The 15,000-nt window shown below is 41.0% G+C and overlaps 1 protein-coding gene across 3 annotated transcripts in view; it reads right to left on the bottom strand.

Annotated features, from left to right (window-relative positions):
- HNRNPD (heterogeneous nuclear ribonucleoprotein D) overlaps positions 1-15,000 on the bottom strand; it is a 26,788-nt gene that overhangs the window by 4,797 nt on the left and 6,991 nt on the right. For all 3 annotated transcript variants that reach the window (XR_002908820.3, XM_024212510.2, XM_024212521.2), the window contains 5 exons: positions 7,736-7,904; positions 5,659-5,820; positions 4,493-4,624; positions 3,184-3,283; positions 2,945-3,091 (listed from right to left, as the gene is read on the bottom strand). Coding sequence is in view for 2 of the 3 variants with exons in the window: in XM_024212510.2 (XP_024068278.1) it covers positions 2,945-3,091; positions 3,184-3,283; positions 4,493-4,624; positions 5,659-5,820; positions 7,736-7,904 (710 nt within the window). In the remaining variant the exon portion in view is untranslated. The remainder of the gene's footprint in view (positions 1-2,944; positions 3,092-3,183; positions 3,284-4,492; positions 4,625-5,658; positions 5,821-7,735; positions 7,905-15,000) is intronic.

The following is a 15,000-nucleotide window of genomic DNA, read 5'->3' as shown; positions in this document are numbered from 1 at the left end:
GTTTTCTACAGCTGCTAATCCAGTGTGAAAGTCTGGCTGGTGATGGGTTCTCCCTGGCATCTCCCCCCATATGTTACAAAAAAATAGAATAGGTTAAGAGCTTAGCGTTTTCCAGGTAAAAACAGAGCACCCCTTCTGCATCTAGGCCATGCCTCCCCTGGATGGAAATGATGTCTCAACAAGACTGCCAGGAGGGATATGCATTGAGAAAGATGGAAATCAGAGACCCAAGGCATGAAGCTGGGATGGGGCCTAGCTGACCACAGTACAAGGTGGAGCAGCCACCAAAACACTAAGCAGACATATTTGCTATCAAGAAAGTAGTTTAGACGGATAGATGCTTGAGAGGCTTGAGCAGGGGATTCTCAAACTGGGGGGTCAGGACCCCTCAGGGGGTCATGAGGTTATTACATGGGGGGTCGCGAGCTGTCAGTCTCCACCCTAAACACCGTGTTGCCTCCAGCATTTATAATGGTGTCAAATATATAATGAAGTTTTTTTTTATACGGGGGGCGGGGGGGGGTGGGAGGTTGCGTCGCACTCTGAGGCTTGCTGTGTGAAAGGGGTCACCAGTACGAAAGTTTGAGAACCACTGAGCAAAAGGCCCATAAGGAAGGCCCATTAGCTTCATTAGGAAAAGATTTAAGTTCCATGAGGACAGAGACTCCCTAATAGGGGGAGGGAAGAAGGGGTCAATGCATTCACTATGCCCTTAAGGAACCTGGAGACTGTAGGGTTTGTCCTTAATACAAAAGAGGCAGATGACAAAAGCCCACAGGTAAGGTTAAGAAAGGCAACCTTGACAGGGGTTAGATGATGGGGAGGGAGGGTGGGGAGAAGACACAGAAAATTACAATAGGGTCATAGGAACAACAACAGGGAAATCAGTGGGAGAATCTGCTCATTGTAATAGATATCTATACACAAATGCAAGTACAGATATTAGTACATAAGCTGAATTATTCAACTGGCATCAGAGGCTTGGGGGATAAATCTCATGACTGGAATACTGCTTTTGAGGGGTATAGCTTGTTCAAGAAGAACAAGCAGGGGAAAAGGGAGGAGGTATTGCATTATACATCAGAACATATACACTTGTTGTGAGGTGCAGGAGGTTAGAGGCAGACCAGTTGGAAGTCTCTGGGTAAAAATAAAGGGGGTGGGGAAAGGAAATAGGGATCAAATTAGGAAGGGGAGTGGATTAGGCATTTCAAGAACAGAAATATCCAAAACAACACACCTGCTAGTAATGGGGGACTAACTACTCATACATTTATTGAAAAAATAATACCGCAAACCACAACATTTCCAGTAAGTTTTTGCAATCTATTGGGGGAAACTTTTTGTTTCAGAAAGTAGAGGCAGTAACCGGGGAAACAGCCATTTTAGACTTGGATTGTGACCTACAAGGAGGAATTGGTTGCAAATCTGAAGGTGGAAGGCAACTTGGGTGAAAGTGATGATGAAATGACAGATTTCACGATTCTAAGAAATGGAAGAAGTGAGCACAGCAGGACAAGGACAATGGATGTCAAAAAAGCAGGCTAAAAAACTCTGAACTGCACTCTTATGATGGTTAGAAACCTTTGTCTAATTACAAGCCTAAACTTATTGATAGCCAGTTTATATCCACTTGTTCTTTTGCGGGAAAGCAAGCATTAGGGTGGCTAGTAGTGTCAACAAGTGGACCCCACTCCAACAAAGATGGAAGCAGTTATGGGGACTTAAACTGCAAGGAGACCAAGTTAATTGATGCTGGAGCATCCAGCTCCAGAGGAGTGTGCAGAAGAGGTGAGAGTGGTGCTCAACAATCTTCAAGCAACTCATGGGTCAGAGTACAAAAAAAGAGAAACTATCTTGGCAATGGTGCCAAGCATGGAACAGGTACTGTGGTTGGCACCTCCTGAGTTAGTGACAAGGCTATTGAGGTCTTGGAAGAAGGCACTGATTTTGTCTTCAGTGCCACTTTGGATGTATTCAATGCCAAATGAGGGATTTGCTCCCAGTAGAGCACAGAGGAAATTACAACCTTGAATCTGTGGTAGAATGTGGCATTAAGGCTGGAGTGGCACAGTGCATCTTGGGTCCAACATCTTGGCTCCAATGTCAGAGGATCTCAGCAGACGCTGGTCTTGGTAGCCTTCATGGGCCCATCAAGATATCAGGCTGTAGGCAGCGAGAAGCCAGATGAGCTTGGAACCTCATGTCTCCCACATCTGGTGCATGAAGTGAATGTGCAACAGACCATACTCCGGCTTTACCAAATGGGTTTCACCCGGGCACAGGAGGCACCAAAAGTGGGTACAAATCTTAAAGCCCCTGTGGGGATTAGGGCCCAACACAGTCACAATAAAGGCTAAGGAAAGGGTCATCTACACTGATCTAACCTATATCACACTAAAAGCTAGTAAAGAAAGATTGAGGGTAGGCTAAGTGAAGATTTAGTGTGAGGACACAAAAGCAAGTTCCATTTGCTCTCTGTGGTGACAGATAATCGGAGGCAATTGGGAGATTGCAGTCCCTATAAAATAGGGCGAGCTCTCTTGTGAATCTTCCAATGGGCACAGCTTTTCAAGGCGTTTCACAGTTCAACAACAGAGGTGGCATATAACAGAAGAGGGAATGTACAGAGCCGTCAAAATGAAGGGATAGTCACTGAAAAAACCTGCATATCCCACGTGCGTACCAGCAACACATAGTCAACTGCTGCCATGAGTACTAAAGGTCAATAACTCAAGATCAAGCCAAAAAACAGGTTTCTATGAGATCAGGGGAGTGAGCACAGGTATGGATACATTTTCGATTCAGGCTTCCAAGAGATTAAACACTAAACATGATTTAAAATACCCATGTAGGGTACTTTAAGTCATCTGACATCCCTTCTCACTGTACAAGTTTAAAAGAGAAGTCAGATAACACTTTATATAGAAAGCTCAGTACTTACTGCTATAGTCACCATATCCATAGTAGTTGTTGTAACCAGTGTAGTCATATCCTCCATAGCCACCGTACCCTGGGCTGTTGTAGCCATAGTTGCCATATCCCTGATTCCAGTAGTTGCTATATCCCTGGTTCCAGTTTTGACTGGGGCCTGAAGCACAGTAGTAAATTGCCAAAAAATTAGAATACTGAAAGAATAGAGACATCTTTCTAAAATTAGTAAAAAGTTAAGCACAAACTTACCACCACCTCTTCCACGGGCTCTCCCAACAAATCCTCCTCTACTTCCCCATTGCTGTTGCTGCTGATACTGTTCCTTTGACATGGCTACTTTTATTTCACACTAGAAGACCAAAAGTTAAAATCAAACCTAATTGGAAAAAAAGCAGTCTTTAAAGTAATTTATAGCCAACTGATTGTAAGTTAGTACTTTATTTTTTTATTCTACGTTCATCTCTTAACTAGTCACACTGGAGACTTATGAAAAACAACAAATAACTTCAACCTAAACAGTTACCTACTCTAGTTCATAGCATGTGAAAATTCAGTGAAACTGTTTCATCACTTCTGGTATAGACACTAATTCTTAAAGGAATTGTTTAGATTAAATTTTATTTCTATACTTCAGTTTTTCATCTGGTTTACAAATTGTATAGCCTTAGAAAGTTTGGACCGGATTTGAATTATGAAAGCATCAGTAGAGTTTTACTCAATTACGTTTTGAAAGCTCAACTCAGCTGTCAGTATATAAACAGTCAGGTAAAACTTAAGCTTTCATTTTTACATTATTTTTGCTATTGGCCATACTTACACAAGTGATGCAATTTCTGAACTATATAGTCCAGGATATGCTAGTAAGCACGTTTCCATTTTGCTTTAGTACCAGTTTAAGACAATTTTCACTGGTTTATACTCCACTTAAGTATTTTACTAACAAGAAAGCATTTCCAAGTGGTTGAAGAGTTAAACCAGGATGCAAGTATGATATTGATTCAAAGAAACAATCCATTCCAAAATTATAGATAACGTATATATGGTAGAAGAGGGCAGAGAAGGTTGTGGAAGGGAGAGATTCCAAGGTTCTTAAAGGAGGCTGTAGTGGGCCCTGAAGGGGATGAGATGCAAGTCTCACTGGGGGGGAGAAAGGAGAGGAGAAGAGAGGTTTGTGCACTGAGTCCTACCAGTGGGAATTCAGGACTTTGGGGATAAATGAGTGTGCTGTTGCCATACCCCTGAATGAAAAGGATGATAAAGTGTCTAAGGCCACAAACGTGTTGGAAGCAAGAGTGGCATAGGGTCCAGAGTCTCTGTTCCAGAGGAAGACATGAACAATGGTTCCCAACATGCATAAAAAAAAAAATCTAGGCACACTTGGTGCTTATATAATACAAACATTGATGAGCTAAAATACTTTGTTATAGCTAGACCATACATGTCCAGGATACTATCACAAATAAAATGGAGGCAGCTCTTAATGTATTCCACACACAGGAAATTATTTGCTCTGTTACAACAAGCAATTTAAAATTCCTCTAGTAAGACTTTAACATACTTTACTAAGACCGACGTTGTGGTATTTTTTTTCCATTATTTTCTTCACTGGTTCCTCATCCTTGAAAGTAATAAAGCAGAATCCACGCCTTTTGTTGGTTTTGTTGTCCATGGGAAGCTCTATAGATTCCACCTGGTGAAAACAAATTAGCATATTTCAATGTCATTCTTACCAAACAACCCTCCGTACTTTACTATGTTTAAAATCAGATAATCACATAAAGTTACATCTGCATAGCTCATATTATTTAACTGAACTTATTTAACCGATATATGTAGGTAGCAAGTTTCCATGCACAGGCATTTTGCTCTCACCATACACGGAAACTGAAAGTAATATATACCTATATATTTCATGTTCACATTCAAATTAAGTTACATGTTTAAAGAGTCTTCAATGATTACATCAGCATGATTTGCTTCACAGTATTTTTCAGTCAAGTATTTCTAATTTCCAGGAGATGTAGTTCCAGTTTCATGGCACCTATATTACCAATCCTGGCACTAAAACCATGTTACAAGAACAATTCTAGATCCTGAGTTTAAGAACTTGACTGCAAATATACCAATGTAAGTAAGGAAATGTCGAACATATCTCCTTACCCAAGTTACAAAGTAGGTTTCAATTTAACACAGACCAGTTAAGGTCCACAGTACATTACGAAGTGGGACTACATTTGTAATCAGGGTAGAGCACAACCAGTTGGTGACCAGGTTTCTTGACTGTTTTGTTGACGTGGGCTGAAAGATTCATGTTAGCAGGATTTGCCAGGTCAGTGGGGAATAGGCAGCCATTTAAGCCAGCTTTATAGAATTTATGGAGGTTCACCAGCACAAAAGATACTTTTGCCTACATTTACCCTGAAGATAAAGTTAGAAAATAAAGCAGAAGCATTTTACTTCCCTTTCAAAAAAAAGGTCTTAGCCCACTGTGTGAAGAGCATTTTCAAGGCAAATCTGAAATGCTTTAGAAACCAAGATTAGATTTCCACTTAGTCTAAAAAATTTCAAACACTCTGTAGTTAGGTCTAGAATGGCCAGGCAAATGATGTTAAGCCTCAACATTTTAAAAACATGCTTTAAAGCAGTACCACTGTCAAAATTAGAATGTTTCAATGTCAGAAGCTACTCAAAAGAGAAGTGGATTAAACAGCTTTTGTCACATACCTCACCAAAACCTCCAAAATACTCCCTTATTTTCTCCTCAGGCGTATCTGGAGATAGTCCACCGACAAAAATCTTTTTAACAGGTTCTTTTGTTTTCATGGCTTTAGCTCTTTTTGGATCAATCACTTTTCCATTCAGTTTATGTTCTTTTTGGTCCATGACCTATAAAATTTGAAGTTAACAACATTTTGACTTTTCAAACTAACTAAATACTTGACTGCAGTTTTTGGTAAAGTGTAATGCTAAAGATACAGCATTAACTAAAGATGGGCATAAACTGAGCACTTTTACAAGTGCATAACCAAGTAACAGATCTGCAATATTGGCCAATATACACTGACTATGTGTTTCCTCCCCAAACTCTTAATCTAAGCACTTATCACTTCGGAGCCGAGTGCCATAAAAGGAAGTTAAGGACACAGTATTCAAAGAAGGCACCCTAAAAGAAAGTTTGAAAAAGATCAAACCGCTTTACAGTTTGCGAACTACCATCTGTTTAGACCAGGTAAGCTCCAATATTCTTGCTGAGCACACGGTTCCACAGTCCTGGATATCCAAGGTCCTTTGTTTTTTAGATTGTTATAAATTTCCCAGAACTTGATCAGTTTTATTACAAAAAATTAAAAATGGGTGAAAATTGGTGCAAAAAGTTGACTTCCATTTTTGGGGTAAATTTGAGGGTAAACATTGTGGGACCAGGCAGGCAACAAATAGAGAAAAGTAAGAGTATTGAAAGAGTGCAAAACCAGTATAATACTGTGGTTTATTTCAGGAACAGTGCATTAATAGCACATATGCATGTGCATATATTTTCCACAACATTAAATTACATTGCTTTAACAGAACCTCACATTTAGACTTACACTAATTTATTATCATTTGCGGTGTTGTAGCCATGTTAGTCCCAGGATATTAAGAGAGAAGTGCTAATACACAGAGAAGCTCAAAAGCTTGTCTTACAGCAACAGAAGCTGGCCAAATAAAAGATGTTACCTCACTAACCTTGTCTTTTTAATTTATTATTAACCAACATACCTACCTAACAATGTATTGGATTTTCTTAACCGTCGTATTTTCAGGTAATTGAATGATCCAATATTCAGGTGAAAATTGGTACACCTCTACCCCGATATAACACGAATTCGGATATAACACGATAAAGCAGCGCTCCAGGAGGGCGGGGCTGCGCACTCCGTCGGATCAAAGCAAGTTCAATATAACGCGGTTTCACCTATAACGCGGTAAGATTTTTTGGCTCCCGAGGACAGCGTTATATCAGGGTAGAGGTGTATAAACCAAATAGCTTTTGTAAAACCCAGGAATTTTTTGGTAAAAAACCAGAAATGAAGGGCCTTATGGATATCTAAGGTTTTTTCGATAGCATTTAATACTGTAGTGTCTGAGGTCTTGTCTACACTACAAAATTATGTCAACCTAACTTACGTTGACATACAGCGACTACAGTTATTAAATCGCTTGTGCGTGCACACACTTGGCTCCGTGTGTCAGCAGTGTGTCCCCTCACCAGGAGCGTTGTAACAATTCTATTGTCAGTGCAGGGCATTGTGGGATGGCTCCTGAAAGCCAGTAACAGTTGAGGTAAGCAATGCAGTGTCTACACTGACACTGCATCAACTTAATTACATCGACTGTGACTCTACACTGCTTGGGGAGGTGGTTTTACTAAATCGGCGTAGAGAGGCACTTACGTCGGTGGGCACCAAATGTAAGTGAAGACACTTCCATAGCTAGGTCAATGTAAAGCAGATTACATCAACCTACCACTGTAGTGTACACAAGGACCAAGGCCTGACATGCTGAGAGAGATTTCCTTGCAGTGAAGGACATGAGACCATGCTTCAAGAAATGTTGTTCATTGCCAACGAGTTGGACAGGTCAGCTAGATGGTTGAAGTAAAAGCATTTCAAAAAGCAGCCTCTGGAAAAATATTGCTTCTCAAAGCTGTATCTTTTTAATAGATTACGTAGACAAGATGCACACACGAGCCTTATTACTGAGTTTCTTTACTGCTCATTTAAAGGTTAAATGAATTAATTAGATTAGAGAATAACACTACCTTATCTACACTCTCAGACTCTTTAAAAAGTACAAAGCCAAAACCCCTTGATCGCCCTGTGATAGGATCTAACTTCAGAGTGCAGTCTACGACTTCACCAAATTTGGAGAAGTAGTCCTTCAGATCTTTCTTTGTAGTGTCCCAGCTAAGGCCTCCAATGAACATTTTCCTGTAAAGACAAGATTATTAATTTGTTAATATCTGTTCTAAAATTTGACATACAGGATTTTTTTCCCCATAAGAGCTCATTTTTCCAATTAGGGAACTTTGATAGGATACTATCAGCAATACCCCTTTATATATCTGATCATCCCTCTACATTTCAGAAAGTGGTCCTGGCCAAATTTGCCACAAGTGCAAATATACCCTGAAAAATCTATGTAAAAGTGACATTCTGAGTTCCATATTTGTGTCCGTCATTTATTTAGTTTACAAATAAGACTTATTAAGCTGCCAGCCCTACAAACTCAATGTGGGGGCTGAGAAGACAATGAGGATTCTTCCTACTTCACATCACCACCACTAAAGATCCTTCCAGTCACATTCTGTTTTCAATTGCAGTCAACCTCACAGGGGATCAAATGTTGATTAAGTTGTCATTATTCCATAGTTACTTTTCAAAATAAATGCACAAAGTAAGTGCAGATTACCCACTGAGCCGTATATGCCAGTCTGGGCTGGACAGGCACAAATATGTCTGGTTTGCCACTACTTAAGTTCCTAGACAAAAACTACCAGGATGGGGACAAATTACTCTACTCACACAGAAGGAAAGTAAGCAGTATTGGAACATGACTGTAAAGTTATGTGCTCAGACCAAGACCAATACTAAATTTATAAAATTAAATACTGATGAGGCAATGTGTTTTTTCCAAAATGAGTGCCCAAACAAGTTGTAAATCCATTGTTTTCCCAATCACACTGGCCATGCAACTTAATGTGGGTAGGCTCATCTAAGTTTGATTTTCATTTTAATTGTAAATATGGTGGTACACTAGATAGTTTGGAATCAAGTCACTCTCCCAATGCAAAGAGTTGGGAAATAAGGGGTGAAAAGGCCAAACATCTTACCTCCTCAAAAAGGGAGCATTTTATTATTTGTGTCAACTTAAATTAACCAAGTGAAATTGTGAATGGAATCTTTCCTAAAGCTATTAGACAAATGTTATTTGTACCCATTCAAGTGAAGAATCATTTTCAAGTAATTTTGCTTTATTTTGGCTCCAAAAATCACAAGAGCAAACAAGATCCAGCCAGATCTGCAAAGACATTTCCTACAAGACCTAGTTCTCTTCATTGCCTCAACTAAAACTTACTTCCACAAGTTGGTATTCATTCTAGTAATCCCTAGAACGGGGTGGGCAAACTACGGCCCATGGGCCGGATCCGGCCCAACAGGGCTTTGGACTGCCGGGCCCGTGCCGCTGCTGGAAGCGGCTGGCACCACGTCCCTGCGGCCCCTCGGGGAGGAGGGGCAGAGGGCTCCGTGCGCCCCCCCACGCAGCTCCCACTGGCCGGGAACAGGGAACAGGGAACTGTAGCCAATGGGAGCTTCAGGGGAGGTACCCGCAGAGGAGGATAGCGCATGGAGCCCTCTGAACCCCTCCTGTACCACACACCCCAACCCCCTGCCCTGACCCCCCTTGTACACCCCACACCCCTCCTGGGCCCCAACCCCCTGCCCTGAGCCCCCGCTACACTCCGCACCCCCTCCTACACCCCAATCCTCTGCCCTGAGCCCCCTCCTGCACACTGCACCCCCTCCCATACCCCAACCCTACAAGCCCCAGCCCTACACTCATGGCCCTGCATGCAATTTCCACACCCAGATGTGGCTCTCGGACCAAAAAGTTTGCCCACCCCTGCCCTAGAATGTTCCTCTGCACCCAATATAAATCCAAACTTTGTGTTACACATGTGGAGAAAGTCACTTTACAAAATATATACCAGCACATCTATAGCATGAATTATGTCACATCACTATATGCCGGACGACCTCTTTAAATCAAAGCTGCACATACAGATCGGACCATCAAGGCTACTCAGTCTAAGATCTTGCTACGTTAGTCATGGCCTTAGGAATGCATAGACTTTTGACAGATTTATCTAATCCTTATGCAACTGCCTAACACCAGTGACTACAACATATCCCCCCACCCAAAAAAACAAACAAACAAAAAAACCCATTCTGAATTAATCCCCAGCTGACCCCCACCTCTCCATCCGTTTATATATTGTTCCAATAGCCTTTGCTCTTTACCGCAGAGTACTAGAAGCCCTTCCCAGGATTAGTGCTTTCAAGACAAATATGAAGGGATTAGTTGGGCAACTGAGTGTTGCACCACCACATTAGTGGTGACAGACACTCAGAAGTGCTCTACGCTCCAGAGATGCTTTAAAACACCGATATTCAGACTTAAGTGGTTCAGGAGTCAATTAGCAACCAACATTACCTAAAACAGCCCCAGTAGTGTGAACTCTCTATTTTCCATTTTTATACACATTATTCTCACTTCAAAATGACTGACCAAGTATAATTATTTTATCAACTATAACTGGTTACTAACATAGTAAAAGCATCCTTATTGGTTAATAATCAAATCACACAGTGTTTTAATAGCATGTGCTGCAAAGAGCCTCAGGAGACGCATTAAAGAGCCGCTTGCAGCTCGCAAGCCTCAGTCTGAGTAGCACTGATTTAGGAGGATACATTTATGGGATAATTTCTTCAAGTTTTCAAGGTTTTTATAACAAAAGAAAAGGCTTAGTGTTATATATCTATGGCATGTTGGGGAATAAGACTTCCCAACAAACTATCTGGAGAACTTTTTGCTGCGTGAAGGAAAGAAAAAGACGACATGTGTACAGGACTCGATAAATGAGCAAATTATAGCAATGCAAACTTACCAAAACCTTCCCTCATATCATTATACCCATGAAAAGGCTAAATAACTGTGAAACTTACAGTACAAATCAAACATTTTTTGTCTACTTCCATAAAATAAGCATAGCAATACTGTTTAGATTAAGATAAGCCATTAGCGTGGCTAGCCTTTTTGGCTCTTAAAGATGTTGAAGTACTCTAACATAATATCTTTAAACTAGGGTTGTCAAGCGGTTAAACAAATTAATTGTGATTAATCATGCGGTTAAACAAATTAATCGCGATTAGTCACACAGTTAAACAATACCATACCATTTATTTTAAATATTTGTGGATGTTTACTACATTTTCAAATATATTAATTTCAATTACAACAGAATACAAAGTGTACAGTGCTCACTTTATATTTATTTTTATTATAAATATTTGCACTGTAAAAAAAATTGTATTTTTCAATTCACCTCATACAAGTACTGTAGTGTAATCTCTTTATCATGAAAGTTAAATTTATAAATGTAGAATGATGTACAAAAAACTGCATTCAAAAATAAAACAATGTAAAACTTTAGAGCCTACAAGTCCACTCAGTCCTACCTCTTGGTCAGCCAATCACTCAGAGAAACAAGGCTGGTTACAATTTGCAGGAGATAATGCTGCCCGCTTCTTGTTTACTATGTCATCTGAAAGTGAGAATACGCGTTCGCAGGGAACTGTTGTAGCTGGTGTTGCAAGATATTTACATGCCAGATGCGCTAAAGATTCACATGTCCCTTCATGCTTCAACCACCATTCCAGAGGACATGATTCCATGCTGATGATGGGTTCTACTTGATAATGATCCAAAGCAGTGCGGACTGATGCATGTTCATTTTCATCATCTGAGTCAGATGCCACCAGCAGAAGGTTGATTCTCTTTTTTGGTGGTTTGTGTTCTGTAGTTTCCGCATCAGAGTGTTGCTTTTTTAAGACTTCTAAAAGCATGCGCCACACCTCATCCCTCTCAGATTTTGGACGGCACTTCAGATTCTTAAGCCTAGGGTCAAGTGCTGTAGCTATTTTTAGAAATCTCACATCGGTACCTTCTTTGCATTTTGTCAAATCTGCTGTGAAAGTGTTCTTAAAACGAACATGTGCTGGGTCATCATCTGAGACTGCTATAACATGAAATATATGCAAAATGCAGGTAAAACAGAGCAGCAGACATACAGTTCTCCCCGCCAAGAAGTACAGTTACAAATTTAATTGACACTTTTTTTTTTTTTTAAATGAGTATCAGCATAGAAGCACGTCCTCTGGAATGGTGGCCGAAGCGTGAAGGGGCATACAAATATTTAGCATATCTGGCATGTAAATACCTTGCAACGCTGGCTACAAAAGTGCCATGCGAACACCTGTTCTCACTTTCAGCTGATATTGTAAATAAGAAGCAGGCAGCAGTATCTCCTGTGAATGTAAACAAACTTGTTTGTCTTAGCGATTGGCAGAATAAGAAGTAGGAGTGTGTGGACTTGTAGGCTCTAAAATTTTACAGAGTTTTGTTATTGAGTGCAGTTATGTAACCAAAAAAAAAAAAATCTGCATTTGTAAGTTACACTTGCACGATAAAGAGATTGCACTTCAGTACTTGTATAAGGTGAAATGAAAAATACTACTTCTTTTATCATTTTTACAGTACAGATATTTGTAATCAAAAATAGTAATGTAAAGTGAGCATTGTGCACTTTGTATTATGTGTTCTAATTGAAATCAATATTGAAAATGTAGAAAAACATCCAAAAATATTTAATAAATTTCAATTGGTATTCTATTGTTACAAGTGCGATTAGGGAACTCTGATGGGATATGGACTTCTTGGGGGCTATGGCTCCTGTCCCTTGGTGTAAAAACTGCTTGTGTTAAGTTTCGGGTTGTTTGTTTTGTTTTTATTTGTAAAGATTATTAATTTTATTTTTAAAATAGGAATTTAGTGGTAGTGCTGGATGTCTGTGTTGTGTCATAACACTCATGCCCAGACCCAAGTGCCCCATCAAGTCCCTTCTCTTCAAAAGTATGAGGAAACAGAGAGACTTTACAATGTGCCTCAAAAGCCAGGCTCTCTCTATCAGCCAAACTGGGAGATGAGTACCACCACAACCAGCTTGAGCCCCTGAACTGATCTTAACTGTGGTGATTCACAGGTGGTATCTGGTAGGAATATAAGTGGAACAGTTCACAGGATTTATCTAAAAAAAAGATAGTACATTATTCCCACCAGCCAAAGTCCAGGAAATTTTGTATTTGTAAAAATTATCCCAGTTACACAACATTGGGTTTTAGAAGTGGCAACTTGCATGTTGAAGTTTCAGAGAATATAAACAGTTTTTTTTGTTTTTTGGGTATTTTTTTTTTTAAAAAACACACATGCTGAGTACCCACACTACCAGCTGAAGTCAATGGGAGCTAAAGGTGTTTAGCATCTCCAGGGGAAATGAAGCCTTTATAAACCCAAATGTTAAAGTTGAGTGGAATTAGACAGCACCACAGAGTTTAAAAGACCTTATATGCTAGCTATGGAATGGACTTCTGTATATAACCACCCTGATGTACGGTGGGTATATATAGGTAGCCAGTAATGTACATAGTAGCCTGTGATGCAGTAATGTAAGAATGGAACAATTTCATAAGACTAATAAGGCAGAAAAGCCTTCACTGCCAATGAAAGAGCCTGCAGGAATATATTTTATAGGTACAATAAATAAGGTTAAGATTTTGTCATGGTTATTTTTAGTAAAAGCCACAGACATGTCACGGACAACAAACAAAAATCCACGGAAGCTGTGACCTGTCTGTAACTTTTGCTGCTGTGGCTTCATGGTTTCCCCCACCACCATGGTGGCTGGGAGCTGTGGGGTTCCCTCTCTGGCCATGGCCGCTGGAAGCTGCAGGGGGGCCCCCCTCCACCCATGGAAGCTGGAAGCTGCAGAGTGACCATATTTCCCAAAGAGAAAACAGAAGACCCTCAGCAACTCACTTGACGCATCCCACGTGGCGCGCGCACGAGGCTGTTGCCTGTTGCTGGAACCCTGAGGAGGGCTTCCTCAGGAGTCTGTCACCTGTCACTAGAACACTGCAGGGGCCCCCCTATTGCCTGTCACTGCTGTCACCTGTTGCTGGAACCCTGCCACGGCCCCGCTGGCTGCCAGCTCCAGAGTCCAATAACCCCTGAGGCTGAAGCAGAGAATGTCATGGAGGTTTCTGGAAATCACGTCTTCTCTGACTTCTATGACCACCGTAATATAAATGTAGCCTTAATAATGAACAATGTTAGCAATATGGCCTCTGGAAAAGTGGAATCTCTTCAGAAGGGCACTGTCTAGAGAAAAATTCAGTATCAAACCAACTCACTAATGTACACAACACAAATTCTCTGGATGTGCTGAATAAAGCCAAACTGACAACATGTGACCAATGAACAAGGAAGAATCAAACTCTCTAAAAAAAACAAAAAACAAAAACCCTTTGAAATACCTTTAGGAAGAATGACAGTATCAATAGTTTCCTCAGCGCAGTGCATTTCCTATGTAATCAGTATGGCCCTACCAAATGCACAGTCCATTTTGGTCAATTTCATGTTCATAAGATTTTAAAAATAATAAATTTCATGATTTCAGCTATTTAAATCTGAAATATCAGTGTTGTAATTGGAGGAGTCCTGAGCCAAAAAGGAGTTGTGGGGTGGTCACAACGTTATTGTGGTGGAGAGCGGTGGCTGCTGGCCAGGTGCCCAGCTCTGAAGGCAGTGCCACCACCAGCAGCAGCACAGAAGTAAGTATGGCATGGTATGGCATTGCCACCTTTACTTCAGCACTGCTGCCTGCAGAACTGGGTCCTCAGTCAGCAGCCGCCACTATCAGGCCACCCAGTTCAGAAGGCAGCAGTGCAGAAGTAAGGGTGGCATGGTATTGCCACCCTTAGTTCTGGGTTGCTGCTGGCAGGGCGCTGCCTTCAGAACTGGGCAGCTGGCCAACAGCCGCCGCTCTCCAGCCACCCAGCTCTGAAGGCAGCGCAGAAGTATGGGTAGCAATACCACGACACCCATAAAATAACCTTGCAACTCCCTTTTGGGTGAGGACCCCCCAATCTGAGAAATGCTGGTCTCCCCCATGAAATCTGTACAGTATAGGGAAAAGCACCCAAAAGAGCAGATTTCATGGGCCGTGACGAGTTTTTCATGGTTGTGAATTTGGTAGGGCCTTAGTAATCAGCTTGTGGTTTGGTGTTACCAATCCTCTGTAGAAACTTGGACCATCACCTCTTCCTACATAAAGCAACAGAGAGTCCTGTGGCACCTTTAAGACTAACAGATGTATTGGAGCATAAGCTTTCGTGGGTGAATACCCAC

This window comes from Terrapene carolina, unplaced genomic scaffold (assembly GCF_002925995.2).
Source record: "Terrapene carolina triunguis isolate 2854851 unplaced genomic scaffold, T_m_triunguis-2.0 Scaffold136, whole genome shotgun sequence".
NCBI lineage: Eukaryota > Metazoa > Chordata > Testudines > Emydidae > Terrapene > Terrapene triunguis.
Note: the sequence above shows the minus strand (reverse complement) of the source record. Positions and strands in the feature narration are given on the sequence as shown.